Genomic DNA, 19,254 nt, shown 5'->3' with positions numbered 1-19,254 from the left:
ATGATGGCTTTTATAAATAATATTGACGTTCTTCATGGTATGTTGTATACAAAAAAATATGAATAATTTATATAAATAAATTATAAATTGGGAGTGTAAATATAAGTAATATCGGATATCCATTATATTCTTAAAAATAGAAAATGTTAAATAAAAAACAGTAGGGAAATCCCAATCCACAAGAGCCCATGGGCCCGTTTTCAAATAACGGAGGCCCATATCAATCTGTCCAGAAATGCTGATGAAAACCCGGCAGCCCATTTAACAGCACCTCCGACTATATGCAGCATTACAACGCGGACCCCCGAAACCCTAGCAATTCTGCCTCCGCCTTTGTTAACGTTCACTTCTCCGCCACCGAGGAAAAGTCGTAGCCGCCGGTAAACCTCGTCGTAAGCTCTCTTGTTTCTTATGATTCCCGCACTTTTGGTAGTGGGCAAAAGATGATATTTTGAGCTTTTGATGAGGAAGCTTTTGTACAATTATTTTGAGCGAACTGAATAATTACCCATGTTCTTCGTTTCTACATTTAGCTCATTAATCTACCTAGTTTGACGACATGTACATGAGATTCTGTGGATTTTCTTTTCTTTTCTCCTTCTCATATAGTTTATGCGCTATTTTGACATGCGTGCAAATATTGTTTTCATTAGCGGTTGATTATGGTGGTGCACAGTCATCAAATGAGTTGCTTGAAATTTGATGGTTTAGTTATTGATTCATCATTTATTAATTTGTGCATCTTGATTTGGTTGGAGCAGTTGGTGACTTAGCAAAGATGAGCCTGATTTCTCAAAATGCTGTACCTAAGGAGCCGGTGAAGAAGAAAAAGAAGGCGATGAAGAAAGGCGAGATTGCGCTTCTTGAAGAGGGTAAAGAAGAGGTTGAAGATGGAAACGAGATTGTTTTGGATGGTACGAGGAATCAGAAGAGAAAGAGAGGGCAGAAGGATAATGATGAGCTAATGGAAGCTGAGGAGAAGGAAATGACGAAGCTAGAGAACTTTTTGTTTGGCCCTTTGTATACTCCGGTTGAGTTCCGCAAGGATGATGAAGATGAGGCTGGAGAGGAGTTGGACAATGATTGTGCATTGTTTTTCACTGATAGAACAGCAAACAGTGTGTTGTCTGTGTATGAGGAGGACATGGATTCTGGAGATAAAAGTACTGAGGGACAGGAAAGCCGTCAAAGGAAAAAGGTCTGGGTTGATGATGAAGAGGATAAAATTAGAATAAATATAGCTAAAGTCAACAGATTGAGGAAGCTTAGGAAAGAAGAGGATGAAACTTTTATTTCTCGCTCTGAGTACGTGGCAAGATTGCGAGCTCAGCATATAAAGATGAATCCAGGCACTGAATGGGCACGTCTCGATGACCAGCCAAGAAATTATAGTTCTGATGATGAGGATTCAGAGAAAGAAACTGGGGTGGTGGTAGCCGGTGGTTATGAGGATCCCAAAGATGCAGATAATATCCTCAGAATAAATGAAGACCTTGTCGTAAAGAGGAGCATGAAATTATTACCTGGATTTCTTGAGTACTCGAGACTGGTTGATGCTAATATGAAAGATCCTTCCAGTAGTACTGTTAATTCTGTTCAGTTTCACAAGAATGGACAGTTGTTCCTTGTTGGTGGAAAGGATAAACGATTAAGATTCTTTCACATTGACGGCAAAAAGAATGACATGTTGCAGAGCGTCTTCTTTGAGGATTATCAAATTTACAAGGCTGCTTTCTTACCAGAGGGATCACATGCTATACTATCAGGCAGACGCAAGTTTTTTTATACCTATGATTTAGTTAAGGACAGGGTAGATAAAATAGGCCCCCTTGCAGGAAGGGAGGAAAAGAGCTTGGAATCCTTCGAGGTTAGTCCTGATTCTAAGACTATTGCATTTCTTGGCAATGAAGGGTATATCCTAATAGTTTCAACAAAGACGAAGGAACTCATTGGAACACTGAAAATGAATGGAACCGTCCGATCAGTAGCATTTACTAATGATGGTCAGCAACTGCTGAGCTCCGGTGGGGATGGGCAAGTTTACCACTGGGACATGAGAACGAGGTCTTGCTTCCACATAGGTGTTGATGAAGGTTGCCTAAATGGTACAGCCCTTTGTACTTCCTCTGTTGGGAACTTATTTGCAGCTGGTTCAGACAGTGGGATTGTGAACATCTACAATAGAGAAGAATTCTTGGGCGGGAAGAGGAAACCACTCAAAGCTATTGAGAACTTGACTACTAAGGTGGATTTTATGAAATTCAATCATGATGCTCAAATTTTGGCCATCATTTCCCGCATGAAGAAGAATAGCATGAAGCTGATCCACGTTCCATCACTTACTGTTTTCACAAACTGGCCTCCCGCTAATCAGACATTGCACCACCCAATGTGTGTGGACTTTAGCCCTCGTGGAGGTTTTATGGCACTGGGAGATGCTGGCGGGAGAGTATCGTTGTACAAGCTGCACCATTACCATCAGGCATAGTAAGTGTAAAACCTTAGCTTGTCATTTTTACGATAAGAGCCCACCATGTGTGCGGAGATTTGTGATCAAGTAATTGTGATAGTGCATCGTCATGGTTTTTGCAGGCAAGGATTAGGATTATTATTCATTTCATCCTCTGTATTAGTGCTTTGAGTTCAATTCAGAGACTAGGCTCCCAAAGTAAGGTTTTCCATCTTGGTCCCTCTACAGCATGGGGAAGAGCTAATTTTGTTGTTCGATTTGAGTCATTCCAAAAGTTTGGACGCACTTCATAAATGGAAATGGAATTAAGAAACAAGAATCATTTATACACAAAGGGATTGTATTCACTTATATCAATCTAACGCTTACTTTTATGGTAAACTTATGCCTGGTTATTGGGCAAAATTTAGAAAGGACAACCGAGTTGAGGAGCCACAAATTTACATGAAAGAGCAGCGGTTTACAGGCACCTCTGATATAGTTCTACACAATAAGATGAATAATAGCAATCTCGTGCTTCAAAGGGACATCCCTGACTCCTCATCCTCTTCAAGACTAGAGGTGTAGATAAAGTAGAGAGACCAAATCAAAGCAAAAACACCCAAAAGGATCCACCCCAATAGGTTGTTGCTTAGCCCAAACGGCAGCCCTGTTCCTTCTGTGCTCATTCTCTCATCCACCAGAGCCATCGCGGCCGGGCTTGACACGGCTGCAGCACAAGCAGCCACTGCAAGTGAAGCTCCCATCCCAAGAACTTTTGACTCACCTTCTTCTGGCTTTCCCACCGTGGAGCACCTCACTCTTCCAACTTTCTTCGACATCAATGGCAACCCTGACACCGAGTATGCCATTACATTTTTAAATATTACCAACTTCTCAAATGTATTAGAGTAACATATAAATGTTATAAATTTGAAAGAAGTTACCTAAATTGCAGGAGAGTTATGGGAACAAAATTTGGTCACTGTTCTGATCAATACGATTAGGGGGGAGCAGAGGGATGGTGGTTCTTACCAAGAATGGATAAGGGGCGCACGGCGGACTCCTTCCCTAGGACGGCGGCGCGTGCGATTGATGAAGTTGTGGTGCAGGCAAAGATGGTGGCCGCCATCTTTTATTTGATCAAAAGTCTCTGCAATGGCGCAGGCGCGGGTGGAATAGAAGTTTGTAGTGCGTTAGGTAGCGTCAGTTTAGGCCTCAAATTCAATTAATATCTGTGTTTGTCAAATGTGGTTACAGTGAGTGAACCACACAACTCGGGATAGATGGATTGCCCTTCATCTGTAATGACGCAACCACATTTTGCCACGTGGCGCGGAATCTCTGCGCACGCGATGGCTTCTTTGGTACTGGCCCAGGTGCACAGCACCGGAGGCCTCGGTGCTTGACTCGCCTTACTTATGCGTACCAACAATAACTTTTGTAGCAATAAATACGAAATAGATGTTTGGGTAAATTATATTTGCAATTTGAATTATGTTCGATTTTAATTTTATTTTTTCAATAATTTATCATATTAATTTGCAAATTTGTTTTTTCTATATATGATCATTTTTTGTTTGATTTTCTATTGAAAAATATTATATGCTAAACTTATGTAAAAATTATCACATAATTCTTAAATATCACATGTACACTGCGTGTGATGTCTTTTCGACAAAAAACTTGGTTGAAATAATGCAAAATTTCATTAAATTGAGATTATAGTTGATAAAAAAAAAAAGGAATTAAATGCTCATACGGCTCCTCTCTTATGTGCATAAAGAGAATAATGCAAAAAAGATGAAAATATTCTCATTATGGACTGAGCAGGGCTAGTTTTTTTACAAGAAATCTCTAGCCAACCTTCCTGCAAGAGATCTTTTCTTAACATCAAGCGTGTTGGGACTAGATAGAGAGCCTAAAAACGATTATAATTCGGATGACGAAATATAACTAACTCTAAATATTTTATCAAAAAATAGAAAAATTTAAAAAAAATCCTATGAAACGCAAAAATTAGTAGGAAAATCAACAAAAATTCGGATTTCGAATGAAATTATATAATTTGTAATTATTTAAATAATATTGTCATTTACTCTATAATTGGATAAATTGACATATAAAAAAATCTGAAAAAAGCCCAAATGTCCTCAGGTACTGAACAATTAAATGGGTTTGGAAGGGCTGGACCCGACCTCCGAAAAATAACCTGATCATAGTGACTCAATTTGAAAATGTTCACATTTTTTAGATTGATTAATAATTTACAAACAAATATTTAACTTGATTAAGTTGAAGATTTCATATATCTGAACTCGTTTTCATTGAAAAATCTAAACTCAAAATTTAAAATTAAATGCAGTGGGTAGCATAAAGAAAATCCAAAGTACAATTAGGCCATATTGCCCAAAACGCCCTCACATTCTAACATTGGCATGAATATCAGTTGATGTAAGTGATTTTTTTTTTATTTAAATTATATTTGATGGAATCAAATTTTATATTTATATATTTTTTATGTAATTAATTCAGATGGATGGAGCCAGTTGGAATTTCAGTGACGCAACATTGCATGAACTTAGCAGTGAGCACTACTCCTTTCGGCCTGCATTTCGTACTTATCATCTACAATAAAGTCGGCCCACCTTCACCATCTCCAGCCATGCATATCAGCTACCGAGGCGGAGTTCCCATCAATGGCCCCTCCACCCTCACAATCCAAGTTTCTTCATTTATCACTTTCACCCCGCATATACTTGTAACCCGTACCAAAATATCAAGATTGATTAGCACTTTCCACCTTGGACGTTCACTGAGTTGATTCAGCTACTGTAAGCTGTAAAAGGGTAAGGTCTGAACTTCCTCTTTTTTGTCCTCAAGAAATGATTGATTATTGGTTGATGGAGGGGGTTTGGGCTGAAGGAATTCAGTTGTAAGATGGCTGAGGAGGATGGGTTCATCGTGGAAGCTCAGATGTCTTTCAAGAAGAAAGGTGCGGTTTCGAGGAGCTGGATGGTGTTGGACGGTAGTGGGCAGGGGGTGGTTTTGGATTTGGATAAGTATGATATCATGAGAAGAGTGCCCATAAATGCCAGAGACCTTCGAATTCTGGACCCTTTGTTGTCTTATCCTTGTGCGATTCTGGGAAGGGAAAAGGCAATTGTCCTCAACTTGGAGGTAGATTTGACAAGATTCTCCTCTACATCTTTCTACCTTGCTTGCTTCTTTGTTTTGACGGAAAATCTGATTAGAATTCATAATTGCAGCACATCAAGGCAATCATAACAATTGATGAGGTAAGTAGTTGAAGGTTCTTGCTGATGTTTGATGCGAATAGTGATAGCAAGGATGGATGATTTTTACTGTGTTTGTTTATAAGCAGGTATTACTAAGGGATCCTCTTGATGACAATGTCTTACCAATTGTTGAAGAGCTCCAAAGGCGGTTGCCGTTGGCGATTGGCCGTGGTGAAGGAGAAGAAGAAGAGTTGCCTGAATCACGAAATAGTGAAGCTGGAACTGAGCAACAAACTGGTATTCTGCAAAGATTTGCTTCTTTTCGTTGCTGTTTTTCTATCTATGATTATAAGTACTGTGCTATTACTTGATGTTAGTGAGAGTAACTCATGACAGTTTAATTGAGTGATGTTTCGTCGTAGAGTTCCCGTTTGAATTCCGAGCTCTAGAAGTAGCATTAGAAGGTATATGTAGCTCTCTTGATGCTCAAACTAGAGAATTGGAGGTTGCTGCTTATCCTGCTTTGGATGAGCTGACTGCTAAGGTGATTGGATTTATCCTCCTCTGTTTCAATTGCATTTTAATGTTGGATGTTTCCGTCCCTCCAGAATACAGCAGCCTAATATTCACCGAAAATTTGAGATTCTTGTACGCATATGTTGCTCATAAGATGCATTTTCTGTGAGCTTCGTTGTTATGTTTACAATCAATAAACTTATCTCCATGGTAGTGGGATTTATGATTATAGTTAATATTTCGTAGTAAACTTGTTATAATCGTATATGCAGACAAGCAGTCGAAACTTGGATCGTGTGAGAAAATTGAAGAGTTCTATGACAAGATTAACGAGTCGGGTTCAGAAAGTACATCTCTGTTCCTATATTACCGATCAAGATTTGAGGGGTGGTGTTGGAGATTACTTGTCTTGTTTAATGTTTCCAGGTAAGGGACGAACTAGAGCAGCTTCTGGATGACGATGACGACATGGCCGACCTTTATTTGTCAAGAAAATCTGCCGTGTCAGCTTCCTCACCCACCGATTTTGGAAATGCCAAGTGGCAGCTGACAGCCGATGAATCCCCAACAATAAGCTCAAAGATATCCAGGAATAGCAGCAGGACAAGTGCAGTCACCAGTAGTCAAGAGGAAAATAACGTCGAGGAACTTGAAATGCTGCTTGAGGTTGTCTGTTCGTTTTACTGCAAGAAACTGAAGTTCTTCTCTTCATACTTTCATAGTAAAATCATTAATAATGTATATCTGCTGTGTTTCGCAGGCTTACTTTGTACAAATCGAAAGCACAATGAATAAGCTGACCACGGTATGCCAATCCATTACTCCAGTGTTTGTGAGTACTATGCAGTAGTCTGAATATTCAGATCTCTTTCTTCTCATTGCAGTTGCGAGAATACATTGACGACACAGAAGATTACATCAATATTCAGGTAACGTTAAGTTTCAGACCGCCAACATCGATGTTTTACTAGATTTCTAGCAAGAACCGGGACATATACTCTGCATTTGACAAAGCTGTCTTTTCCATCGCAGCTAGACAATCATCGGAATCAACTTATTCAGGTCTAGCAACTCTTCCTACTCATCTACATCTTCATATCCTTTCGTCCTAGGCTCATGATCTCCACAATATTCATGCAGCTAGAACTGTTCCTAAGTTCCGGGACTGTGTGTTTGTCTATGTACTCTTTAGTTGCAGCCATATTCGGGATGAACATTCCGTATCCATGGAGGGAAAACCATGGCTACCTGTTTAAATGGGTAATACACATCTGCAAATTCTCTCCATGCAGGTGAATAAGAGCAGTTCATCATGGTGTTAATGCATTACTTCTTGTGTAGGTGGTGATGCTTACTGTACTTGCTTGTGGATCGTTTTTCTTGTCGATAATCACATATGCTCGTCACAAGGGTCTTGTTGGTTCTAATTGAACACACTATGTTCGTTGAAAAAGGCAACGCAACCCCCTGAACTAAAAACGACGAAAAAAGGCAATGCGGTAAGCTTCGTCTCATGGGGATTTTTGCGGTATTAGTGTTTTAAGAAGGGGGTGAAATGCAATTAACTCCTCAATTTCTACGTCGTAGACCTAAAGTTATGTAGATTGGGGTTAATTTGGATCTTTTTTATTGTAAAATGACGTTGCATCTTATATTTTATTTTATATATACATGAGACATGAATAAATGTATTTTATTTATATGATCTGTATGTATTAAATATAAGGGTAAATTATAACTATATTTTTTAAAATTTATCATAATTACCTCAATAGCCGTATATTAAATTTTAAGGAAGATAGCCGTAATTTTTCCTAAATATACTACAAAATGCAAGATGGACAATAATTTTGAAATAAATGACAGGGACTGGATTGCAAATATACGAAATTGACGGTGTTTTTGGCTGCGGCAGCAAAATGTTGTCTATTTTTGTCCGAATTAATGTCCTTGGCCATGAGTTGGTCCAATTTAAATTTGAAACTTTCATGTCAACATAAATGCTATTAATTTATTTACAGTATGTCATGTGGAGTAATAAATTGAACACTTGTCCAAAATTTGATCAAACTTTTATTATGTAACCCACAAAAGCTAAGGCAATTAAAACATGTTGGGCTCATTTAATATCACAAAAATCATGATATCTTTTATTCATACTCAAAATATTTAAATAAAATAAAACTTAATTTATATAATTAAGCGTATGGTTATATTTTGAGTTTGCATGAATACGAAATTATTGACAAAGTTAATTGATTAAAAAAATAAATATTTTAAAAATAAATAAAAATATTTAAGGGTACTTTTATCAATAAATATTTTGTCACGTAAGTTAGTTATTATAATAATTAACCAGTGTCGTAACACTATGACATTCGATGTATGTGCATAATTCATTTATTTTATTATATTTGTTTAATTAAATAAAATTAAATTGAATAACTGATCAGAATATATAAAGTTAATTAAAATTTTAATGTACAATAAATAAAGTTTTTCTTGATACAATGAATTAATTAAAAAAATAGTTATTTGTGAAAGAAAGAAGTATAAGTAATGGTATATTACATTTTTTCCACTAAAAGTAGTTTCTGTGAGGTTTTTAATTTTAACTCGATTGCATCGGTTAGAATCACATTGTAAGTACATTGCACTTATTATATAATTAATTTATATTTAAAAAGCAACGAGTAATGTCAAAGTAAAAAAAAACTAGATATATCGACCAAATTTAACATGAATAAATTTTCTAAATAATGTATTGACGTATTTGCCTCTGCTGTAGATAACTTTCTGAACTTTTAAACGAAGGAGAAAATTGTCAAACCAAGATATACATTTGTTTATTTTTTAAATAAATTACAACAGGGACCCTCTGAAATTTGCTATAATTACAATCAAATACCCCTTAGTATTAATAATCGTCTAATCAATATCCTCTCATGACAACTAATTTTAGAAAAGTATTTGTTAGATGTTAGAGTATCATGAGTTTTTAAAAGATTACTTATATTTTTTAAATAATAAAAAATTATTTCTAATTATTAGAAAATTTATGAAAGTTCGTTGTAGTTTATTCATATATATTTTTTAATGTTAACATGCGGAGCACATGCTAAAATGCGCCAAAACTTGCATAAGCCCTAAACGACACCATGCCGTTGATCAACGGAGCATGATAATCTGCGCACTACAAGCGGCCCCACACGCCCCCGGACTATTCTGCAATATCGTTTTCGAGATCTGCAGGTCCAATATTTCTCAAAAATCAATAAACTATTAAATTTAAATCAATATTTATATATTTCTTGCAAACAAATTTCGACCGCTTCTTATTATTTCATAATAGTCGAAAATACTTTCGAACATCAAAAGATCAAAAGAAAACAAATTATATACTTCTATTTTTTTCTATTATGTAATATATATATAACAAATAAAAATCCAAAAGAAAAAAAGAAAAGGAGTGTTGCATATATATGTGTTTCGGGTCGAGGCCGCAGGTGATGCGGCGATCTGAGCTGGATATGGGGTCCAATGTCCGCGTTGGATTATTAATGAGAGGTGGGACCCGACTCCGGACCTTGAATTGGAAAATGGGTTGTCCTATAAACACAACTCGTTAAACTTGCTGAGGTGGTGTTAAGCTAAAATTCGTAAATATTAAATTAGGATCCACCCGTAATAATGGGATCACATAGCTATATCTCATGGTAATTAATGCATGTATTGCCAAATGGAGTCAACTGGTATGTATAGAGCGTCAATTTGCTATGGATTGTATCCACTTAGACATCAATAATTGTTATTTTGAGTTGGTTTATTACTCCGATCCAATGAAAAATGCGTTAATCATTGACCTGTTTAGTTATTTTTTTTGTTCTTGAAGGGTAAAATAGACAAATAAAGGGTTATATTCTATTTCTGCCGTGTCTATCCATTAAGAATGACAATGGTCCGGATGATACCCAGACCCACCTAATTTATTTTTTTTCTAAAAATATTTTTTGTATACCATAAATAAATGTATATAAAATAAACGTATTTACTTATTTCTATATTTAAAAGAAACACATTTTTAGTTATATTTTATTTTTTAAAAATGCAATTTCTTTGTGAATAAACTATTGACTATTATCTATGAGATAAATACACATATATTGGATAAATATTTTTTTATTTACTTGAAAAGTATATAAAAATAAATAATATTGATTAGATTCTTTTGGAGAAATATTAATATTTTTTTTATCTAAAAAAATTGTTAAATTTTATTTGACGGAATAGAGCTCATTGAAGCTATCACATCTGCGGATATGTGGCGCTTAGGTAGATAGCTTCAATATATAGATAAATTCTTTGAAATTTGTCTGAATTTAAAAGAATTTTAAATTCTTTGTATTGTTAAAATTGATGGATCTTAAAGTGATTTGAATCTTTGTTTAATTATTCATAAATTCAAAATATTTATATCCAAATGGAACATATTTTTATTTAAGAAATGAAATAGCGACTCTGCTTGAAAATTTCAGAGCTGAGAATGCACTTCTTACAAAAATTTAAACTCTCCTTAAATAGTAAAAAGTCGTATATTTGGTTCATGCTGATCGTAACAACAAATCCCCTCTCTCTTTCTCTCTCTTCTCTCGCTCGCTCTCTCGATTTCGACACCCAAACCACCCACACACAAAAACACACACAGACACTCACACATACGCACAGATCATCCACAAGGCGCCACCCCTCTTCAGCCCACGTTCTCCTTTCCGGGCTTTCCCCCAAATTGAATCGTTCCTCAGATTTACAGGTCTTTATACCAGTAATCCCTCGCAAATCCTCGTCTATTCCTTGCCTCACTTGTACTCCATGTTTCTTATCTGAGGAGCTCGTTGTTGAATGCATCTGTGGTATTAATTGTGGGTTTCGTTTATTGGATTAATGCAGATAGAGTAGACGGAGAAGGAATGGACGTAAATCCGAGCCCTTGTGCGTTTGCGCTAGCATGCACCGCATAAGATACGTGGGTGGGTTCGAGAAAGATAGTTTTATTATTTTGTTGATTTAGGTGAATTGGATAATAAGATGTCGCATCAGGTGGTGAAGGTAAGGCGGGAGGCGGTGGCGCCATGCATGACATGCCCTCTCTGCCACAAGCTCTTCCGCGACGCCACCACTATTATTGAATGCCTCCACACTTGTGAGCATGCTGCTTCTTCTCGTGTTTGCTCTAATTTCTTGGATTCCTGATTTCTACTTGTAATTCGTGGTCGCTTTTTTTGGATTTTGACTTGTTTTCAATTTGAGGTGCTTTTTGATTTGGGTTTTGCTGTAATCTGGGTTTTCTTTGTGTGGATTACATGTTAATGATCTGGGTTTTCAGATGTGGTTTTGGGTTATTTGTGAATTTTCATTTCTACGAGTGTGTGTTTGTGTGGCTTTGGTCTGCACAGTAGACTGGGCGGCGTTTACGAATTTATGGTTCATCGGGAATTTGTCAGTTCACGACGTGTTCATGTGAGCTGAATTGGTAGAAAGTTTTTGCTGAATATTTAGTGCAACGGGAATGTTGATTAATTATTGGAAGCGGATAGTGATCTCCTTTGTTTTTTGTTTTATTAACCAAAAACTGAGTTATATTGAGACTCTTTCTGTTATGGTTGGAACATGGGGACAGAGGTACAATCCAATCCTTACGTCAGGTGGGAGAAACTTTTTCAGTCAAAATCTTCAAGACGGCTGAGCAATCTTAGCAGTGGGTGGTCTATTCTTGCCTTGTTTTGTATATTGAACCCAAACATCATAGGTTGCTTGATAAGAAAGGCTTTTTACAGGGGTAATTTCTTCTACAATTTGTTACTTGTCTCACAGGACCAGCCCAGTTATATAATTGGCTGGGAGGTACTTTTACATGCTTTATGCCAGACTAGTTTCCGGCCTTTGATGTTTCTCAGGAGAAAGTTCCTTCAACTAATATCTGTCTTTTATAATTCTAAAATATTTTTAGATGAGGTATATGATACTCTTTTCTATAAATTTTATACAGTTTGCAGGAAATGCATTTACAAGAAGCTCTCAGACGAGGAGATGGACTGCTGTCCAATATGCAATATCGACTTGGGATGTGTTCCGTTGGAGAAGTTGAGGTCAGATCTGCTAGCATCTTGTCATTTTCTTACTCGGGTTAGCTGAGACATACAGAGTTATAAACTTGCATAAACATAAGTTGTGTGTCTAGTCTTTCTAGTCCTTTTTTGAAATGGAAACATAGAATGCATGTGATACTATTTAAGGTAAATGAGGGTTTATTCATGACTTACTAATTATAAGAATCATGATAACAGTGATACTTAAAGTCTGCTCTCAAACCCTCTGAAAAATGTATGTTCTTAATCAGTGTGGTCGTTTATATCTTTCTTTTTCTATTTGTTATTTCACCTTCACAGTAGCCTTATTAGATTGCAATTTCTTGGTTGTTGTTTGTGGATATTTCGGCTTTGTATGGTATAGTTATGAGTTTTATAGAGGTGATGGGAATAAAAAGGGAGCTTGTGATCTAAACACACTTCACATGTCAGAAAATCTGTCTTCTTTTTGATTGTCCAAAGTCCCTTTTTACAATGGCACAAAGGGCTATTTATACCCTTTAGGTAATTAATGCAGGGGTGTAAGTTCGTTTTTACCCCTCACCAATTGCTAACATGTGGGTGTAATTCACTAATTATGGGTAATCTACTAATTATAAATTAATTAAAAATATGTGGATTTGATCCCTTGATACTTTGGAAATGACATCTTTGTCCTGGGTCAAATTCTTCCTCCATTGAGAGGAATGCAGATATTATGGTCTTTCAGTGTATAATATGCTTCTGGTGGTCATTATATGCTTTTTGCCTGATATGCTTGTGATGTCTTGATTGAACTTGCACTGAAATAGGACAGTGATTTTGTGCAGTTTTCATGATAAAGAATAGAGAAATGCTGGAAGTAGTTCAGGAATAATGAGACCGAGAAATCTAGATACTGGAGTCTTTCATAACTGTAGTGAATGAAGATTGATACTAACTGCTCATGTATAACCTTTTTACACTTAAGTGGGCATTGTTTTCTTTAGTATAAACTTTCTGTCATATCTTCAGGAACTTGCATCAATAAAGATTAATCATAGCCCAGGTTGTTTGTGCACTTCACTGATGTGCTCATATTTGCTTTTCTTTTGCATATATGTTGGGTCATTAATGTTTTATTAATCTGGAGGGAACAAAAAATGTTTTCCCTTAGCAATTAACTGAGAGTTTTTAATCAGGGCGGATCATAATTTGCAAGATGTAAGGGCAAAATTATTTCCTCATAAGAGGATCAATGTGAAGGCCCCTGAACTTGTAACTCCTGTTGTGTTGCCTGCCAAGAGAAAGGAAAGATCTCTTTCATCATTGGTGGTCAGCACCCCCAGAGTATCGACACAGATTGGAATGACCGGAAGAAGATCAAAATCTGTTGCAAGAAAAGCATCAAAAGGTTCCAGTTTTATCATAGAAAAACCAGTTTCAAACTCCATTGAGGATCAGCCTGACAGCTCTAGCTCACCAGAGTTGTTGAACAAATTTACTCAGAACCTGAGGCAGGTATGGTGTATAGTTCTGAACTTTGTGAAGATCCACATGGCACTCCTTCGTGGTCTTCATAGCCTTGTTCATATGTTACAAATACCAATTTTCATGCTAACTAAAATTGTTGTTGCATGATCCAAAAATATATTGTTACAGAACTCTGCTGCTGGCGAGCCATCTAATCACCCTAACTCCGATAGAGGGAGAGGGAATGGTCCTGATTATTGGGAAGGAAAAGTTGATCTCTGGAAACCTTTAACTTGTTTGGTTGAAGCAGCAAATAGGAGCAAGTCGTCTAAGTTCAGCACACAAGGAACTCTTGCTAAATCTGAAGAGCAACTTTCATATGAGAATGAGGGTCTTCCTAGGAAAACCAAGAATAAGGAACAAAGAAAGAAATCAAAAGTTAAAGATGAGAAGAATTACGGTGACCATGCCCCTCCAGAATCTGAAAGGCCTAAAAAGTTTAGTAGAATCCGTGAAAAGGCACGGAATTTTGGAGAATTGGCTCCCCCCCAGGCTGTGCTCGATGCTGCCAGTGCTAAACTTGACAGAAGAACTTATCCAATTTGGTTCTCGTTGGTCGCCTCTAACGATGTGTAAGCAGTTTATGTCAATTCTTGCAAGGATTAAATCTTCTGAAGGACCAAATATGTGGTTATATTATATATATAGACCTATATGATTTCTCTAACTTTCTGTTATATACTTCCAGGGAAGGAGATGCCCCACCCCTGCCTCAGATTTCAGCAAGTTACTTGAGAATAAAGTTAGTTCTCATTAGCTTTTGTCATCCTGGCTGTTGAATGGTCATTATTTTGAATTGAAAGGGGTACCTTTTAAATTGTGACCTGCCTTATTTTTTCACTGTTGATGACTAATTTATGTATGTACCTTGCCTAGTTTCATCTTGCTTTTAGGCTTCTCACTGGTCCTCTTAGTTAGTGGTATTTTATGTTTGAACTTGACACATAACCACCAATCTGTAAAATGACAGGATGCCAAAAACTTGAGTTGATAATGAATTAATTAGTGATCCTTCTGTAAATGCGAAGTCAGGAGAGTTATTAGGATTGAATGACTGCAGACTTACTATGTGAAACTCCAGTAAGTTGAAGATTTATTTGTTGATTATGCTATCTGAATTGTTTGGGTGGACTCCTGCAGATCACTGAGTATGATTCTCTTTTCTTCCCTCTGGGGCTTTTTGTGAATTGCAGCCTCAATGTTTTCCAAATTCATTTTCATGAAGAAAAAAGTTGCAACTTAAGGTTTTAATTAAACTTATCCTCCTCCTTTCTGGCATCAGACTTATGTAGTATGATAAAGCTTCTACAGTTTCTCCGGTCCAGCCGGAGTATTTAACCATATGGGAGAAAAAATGTAACTTCTTGGCTCCTGTGGAATTGAAATTCTGATGTTAGACTTGCATACTTTATAGTTCACAAGAAATTTTTTCAGCATGGGTATATTGGAAGGAGTTGTCCTTATATCACTGCATTCTTCACAGGGATGGAAATATACCTGTTTCTTTTATTCAAAAGTACCTCAAGAGGAAGTTAGATCTCACAAGTGAAGCTGAGGTAATCTCATTCCTATGATCTAATTACTGTTGACTTCTGTGCCAAACTAGGTCATGTTAGTTTGATATAATCTACAACACCTACACATGGGCTTTTGCAAGGAACTCTTTTGTTTGAATTTATCTGATCATTCATAGGTTGACATCAAGTGCATGGGACAGACGATCATCCCCACATTGACGTTGAATAATCTAGTTGATCTGTGGCTTCAGACAACTAGCACTGAGAGAGTATCAGCCACAATTGGCTCATCCGCGAAGGAATTCGTGATGGTACTGAGCTACGCTCGCAGAGTCCCTGATTCTTGAACGCTTGTGCCACCATTTTTCCCTCCCGTCCCCAATAATATCTCTATAGTATTTAAGTTTCAGTAGCAGTAAGCTTTTCCAATTCCCGGCACTGTACGCCCGTTTTGAGCCATTTCTTACAACTCTTGCAACTCTGGCCTTGGTACTAGGCAGCACGTTCCTAAGAGTTGCCTGGAAGCTAGTAATGTGAATCTGTGATTAGCTTTCCAAGTTGAGCTTCTAATGTATGCTCTAAATCTGGGATGTTGTAGTTTTTGACAGTCAGTGGACTTGAAGCACCTATGTCTGTTTTATTCTCTGATTCTGCACTATAGTTATCACCTTGGACTTGGACATATTGTTGTATGGTTCTTGATTATGTTAACGGAGTAGGAAAGCATAGAAGTTTATGATCATGGCATAGTTGACGAGGAAGTGGTTCAGGTGGGCGGCGCGTGGGGAAGAGCATTTGGTTAGCCGATCAGCCTCCACCTCCGCCGTTGCCTCCATTTTGATACTATTAGGTACATGTTCACCAATCCATATATCCGTTTTCATACTATTGAACTGCATGACATTTTGCAACTGTAAAAATTAATCTAAATTCAACTCAATTGAACAGCTAACTTTGAAGTTTGATAATTTTATTACATTTGTGAAGGTAAGTAAGTAAAAAACACTAAATTACTCGAAATGAATCCATATATGACTCCAGTGTAATTTAATAAAGTGCTAAATCAATACCCGATTTTAAGTATTAGAAAAGAATTCAAACAAAATTTGAGTAATCTTGGACTTTTTCTTCACTTTTAACTCCCTCCATTAATTAATCAACAAAACTTACGAGCAAAGGGAGAAAATTGTTTTTCTCTGTTGTCGATCTCTGAGAAAAAAGCGTGTTTGGGAATTAATGAAAGAAATATTTGAATATATGCAAAAACGGTGAACAATTCGCTCCAAAGACCCGACTAACTTTGTCAAATTGTAGGAGCAAAAGATCACTAATACGCGGAAACGACACCGTTCCTTCGTAACCTCTAAACTGGAGGAAAGCCTTGGACCCTCAGACAAAACTGGGAGCAGTCGAATTTACGGCCGCCGATTTCTCCTCAAACCACCGTTCTTCGGTTCATATACACTGACGAATTACGAAGAACGCAACGTTCGCTGCAAACCCATCTTCGGAATCGAATTCTCCAGAATGGTATATATCGCATCTTGGGACGATTTTGTGGAAAAATCAGTTCAATTGTTTCGTGCTGATCCCGAGAAAGTAATTCTCTGACCTACGTTTTTTTTTTTAACTCATTTATTTCGTAATTTTGTATTTTCTATTTTAGTTCTCTTTCGTGCGATTATGATTGATATTGCTTGATTGTGTGTTGCAGACTCGTTATGTGATGAAATATCGGCATTGCGATGGCAAATTGGTCCTGAAAGTGACTGATGATAAGGAGGTATAATCGTGTATATTTCTGATCGTTTTAACTACTTTGAAATGCACAGAGTGTTGTTGATGCTGGTGCTGTAATTGTCGTGCTTGTTTTGTTTCGGTTCTTTATGGATTCAGCGATAATTTGATGATCTTTTGTTGGTTTTCGTTTTTTCTGTTTTTGGAGACATGTTAAGGTTTCTTTATTAATAAGCTGTTGTTAGGCAGTAATGTTTTTCGAAAATTGGATTTTTGGAGGCAGTGAGGGCCTCAGTTTGAATGGTTAAGATTACAGTTGGGTTGCTTCCGCTTTCCCCAATGAGCTATGTCCAATCAAGAGAATGTCCCTTTATCTTCTATTGCATGATTTTGCCCTATTAATATGGCCCTAACTGCAAATGTAAAAGACAAAAACATCCTGGTTGGGCAAATGCCAGTAATGGGAATGCTAATTTGTTATCCTCAGCAGTTGTGCTTTTGTCTTTATCACTTCATCGCATGGTACATAAATGTTTTGCCAGGTGAAAGTTCTTTTTTTTCCAGTTTGAGTGGAATGTCACTTGTCAACAGTTTGATCAGTGTTCTAAATCAGATTGCAGTTTCGCATGTCCAAAAATAAAACTTTAAGGTGCTTGAGCTATGTTAATCATTTCTACAGTGACTAGCACTAGCAAAATTTGAGAATAAGAATTTACTTGCGTCAATAGAATGTTAAACCTTAAACTATTGAGTATCTTCCCTACCTAATGGCTCTTTGCTTTCTTATCAGTGTATCAAGTTTAAGACAGACCAAGCACAAGATGCTAAAAAGATGGAGAAGCTCAATAATGTATTCTTTACTCTGATGGCCCGTGGACCAGAAGGTATTCTTTTGAGGTTTTTACTAGTCTAGACACTTTGTCTGCTACTGGAAATTGTTATTATCATTGGCAATGCTCATCTTTTCTGGAAATGGACTGGAGGAGGCGGAAGTAGGGGAATTTGAGATTGGTATATTTCAGTTTGCTGCAGTCATTGTGTAGGCAGAACTGAGAACAGACCTTAGGGACTTGGGATTTGATATGTTTGGTATATATCACTTCTTGGTCTTTTGAAGTAGGAATTGGTAAAAGCATTCAATATTTAGATAGTATGAGTCAGTCGATATCTTTGTGGAAGTATTAGTTTTTCATTTCTGGAGGTCACATACTTATCCAGCAAGGTGTTGATGTATATGCCTCTGATCGCTCATGGTGATCTTGTCCTCTTTGGGTTCTGAGCAACTTCACGTGATGCTTCCTTGCAAGTGTGTACTGGAATTGCAGTTCATCAAGAGTGCCTTGAAATTACTGCACAGTTTTTAGGCACCTTCTGTCTTCAGGGTTCCTGGAGTCAATGCTTAAGTCGTTTTGTAAAATTGGGTGATAATGGCAAGATTTCACTGGAAATGACCAAGCAGCATGTTTCTGTACTTTTTTGGTTCTGCGATTCTTCAATTTGCAGAGGCCTACTCCTTGCCAACTACCTCAAACGCAAGTCTTATTGGGGTAGCTTTCTTGTGTGATGTGTATTCTGAAATTAGAATTTCTTCCTTTGCCCTGTTCTCCAGTTTAACTCCAATATTTTACGTACAAAAAATGAGAGAATTTGCCTGCTATCTTATGAAGTAGAAATTGCATTCAGTCTTTCAACATTACTGCTTCTTGATGCCAATAGACATATTGGTAGCAGTTCTTCATTCCACTTATGTGTACAGTTCTTTGCGTACAGAGATTTTCTTTTCTCCATTTCCAGCATCAGATTTTTGTGCTTGCCTAATCCAATGAGGTCCTCTGTATTTTGTCTTCAGCTGATATATCTGAAGTTGGTGGAAAAGAGCAAGCAGAGGCACAGCCAGCCAAGAAAGGAAGGGGAAGGAAACAATAGTGACTTTCAATATCTTGACTAGCTTTGGAACAAAATCACAGCAGTCGTGAAATGATTTATCAAAAAATTGGTTTCTAGTTCCGGTTCATTTTGGTTGCAGAAGAATTTTGACTCTCTATTATTACTTCTTTTTTTTTTTTTTCTCTAATGAACTCCGCTGCGAACTCCTTGATGCTAACTTATTCCAATTGGCATGGTAAGGTGGGCTATGATATTTCAGTTTTCCCTGGCTA

The 19,254-nt window shown here is 37.1% G+C and overlaps 5 protein-coding genes across 13 annotated transcripts; 4 read left to right on the top strand and 1 right to left on the bottom strand.

Annotated features, from left to right (window-relative positions):
- Positions 1-242: 242 nt before the first annotated feature.
- Positions 243-2,732, top strand: LOC105165329 (Transducin/WD40 repeat-like superfamily protein). 3 transcript variants are annotated; one of them, XM_011084305.3, is made up of 3 exons: positions 250-392; positions 762-2,487; positions 2,593-2,732. In XM_011084305.3, coding segments are annotated over exons 2-3 (1,710 nt in total). In that variant the 5' UTR covers positions 250-392; positions 762-778; the 3' UTR covers positions 2,594-2,732. The 3 variants fall into 3 exon arrangements, with proteins under 3 accessions (XP_011082606.1, XP_011082607.1, XP_088737582.1); XM_011084304.3 differs by having other exon boundaries at positions 243-380; positions 762-2,620; XM_088881456.1 differs by having other exon boundaries at positions 762-2,620.
- A 43-nt stretch (positions 2,733-2,775) lies between these two features.
- On the bottom strand, positions 2,776-3,692 carry LOC105165330 (photosystem II reaction center W protein, chloroplastic). The gene is made up of 2 exons (XM_011084306.3): positions 3,485-3,692; positions 2,776-3,302 (listed from the first exon to the last, which is right to left on the bottom strand). Exons 1-2 carry the CDS (start codon positions 3,579-3,581, stop codon positions 2,989-2,991), a joined length of 411 nt encoding a protein of 136 aa, XP_011082608.1. The 5' UTR covers positions 3,582-3,692; the 3' UTR covers positions 2,776-2,988.
- A 1,324-nt stretch (positions 3,693-5,016) lies between these two features.
- On the top strand, positions 5,017-7,904 carry LOC105165331 (magnesium transporter MRS2-I). Of its 3 annotated transcripts, none has more exons than XM_020694271.2 (12): positions 5,017-5,298; positions 5,383-5,629; positions 5,719-5,748; positions 5,835-5,985; positions 6,111-6,232; positions 6,477-6,551; positions 6,631-6,870; positions 6,965-7,009; positions 7,089-7,133; positions 7,219-7,266; positions 7,345-7,464; positions 7,546-7,904. In XM_020694271.2, exons 2-12 carry the CDS (start codon positions 5,390-5,392, stop codon positions 7,633-7,635), a joined length of 1,206 nt encoding a protein of 401 aa, XP_020549930.1. In that variant the 5' UTR covers positions 5,017-5,298; positions 5,383-5,389; the 3' UTR covers positions 7,636-7,904. The 3 variants fall into 3 exon arrangements, with proteins under 3 accessions (XP_020549930.1, XP_020549929.1, XP_020549931.1); XM_020694270.2 differs by having other exon boundaries at positions 5,375-5,629; XM_020694272.2 differs by having other exon boundaries at positions 5,021-5,629; positions 7,237-7,266.
- Positions 7,905-10,797: 2,893 nt separating this feature from the next.
- On the top strand, positions 10,798-16,040 carry LOC105165334 (E3 ubiquitin protein ligase DRIP2). Of its 5 annotated transcripts, none has more exons than XM_020694924.2 (9): positions 10,798-11,014; positions 11,152-11,231; positions 11,302-11,404; positions 12,251-12,350; positions 13,511-13,829; positions 13,971-14,413; positions 14,530-14,583; positions 15,325-15,397; positions 15,535-16,040. In XM_020694924.2, exons 3-9 carry the CDS (start codon positions 11,338-11,340, stop codon positions 15,703-15,705), a joined length of 1,227 nt encoding a protein of 408 aa, XP_020550583.1. In that variant the 5' UTR covers positions 10,798-11,014; positions 11,152-11,231; positions 11,302-11,337; the 3' UTR covers positions 15,706-16,040. The 5 variants fall into 5 exon arrangements, with proteins under 5 accessions (XP_020550583.1, XP_020550585.1, XP_088737826.1 ...); XM_020694926.2 differs by adding an exon at positions 11,882-12,040 and having other exon boundaries at positions 11,152-11,404; XM_088881700.1 differs by having other exon boundaries at positions 10,798-11,026.
- Positions 16,041-16,654: 614 nt separating this feature from the next.
- Positions 16,655-19,254, top strand: LOC105165333 (signal recognition particle 9 kDa protein). Its single transcript, XM_011084309.3, has 4 exons — positions 16,655-16,957; positions 17,073-17,141; positions 17,886-17,979; positions 18,945-19,254. Exons 1-4 carry the CDS (start codon positions 16,886-16,888, stop codon positions 19,019-19,021), a joined length of 312 nt encoding a protein of 103 aa, XP_011082611.1. The 5' UTR covers positions 16,655-16,885; the 3' UTR covers positions 19,022-19,254.

Source organism: Sesamum indicum, linkage group LG6, assembly GCF_026168435.1.
Source record: "Sesamum indicum cultivar Baizhima isolate 11 linkage group LG6, ASM2616843v1, whole genome shotgun sequence".
NCBI classification, from domain to species: Eukaryota; Viridiplantae; Streptophyta; class Magnoliopsida; order Lamiales; family Pedaliaceae; genus Sesamum; species Sesamum indicum.
The sequence above is the reverse complement of the archived record's forward strand: the minus strand, read 5'-3'. Positions and strand labels throughout refer to the sequence as shown.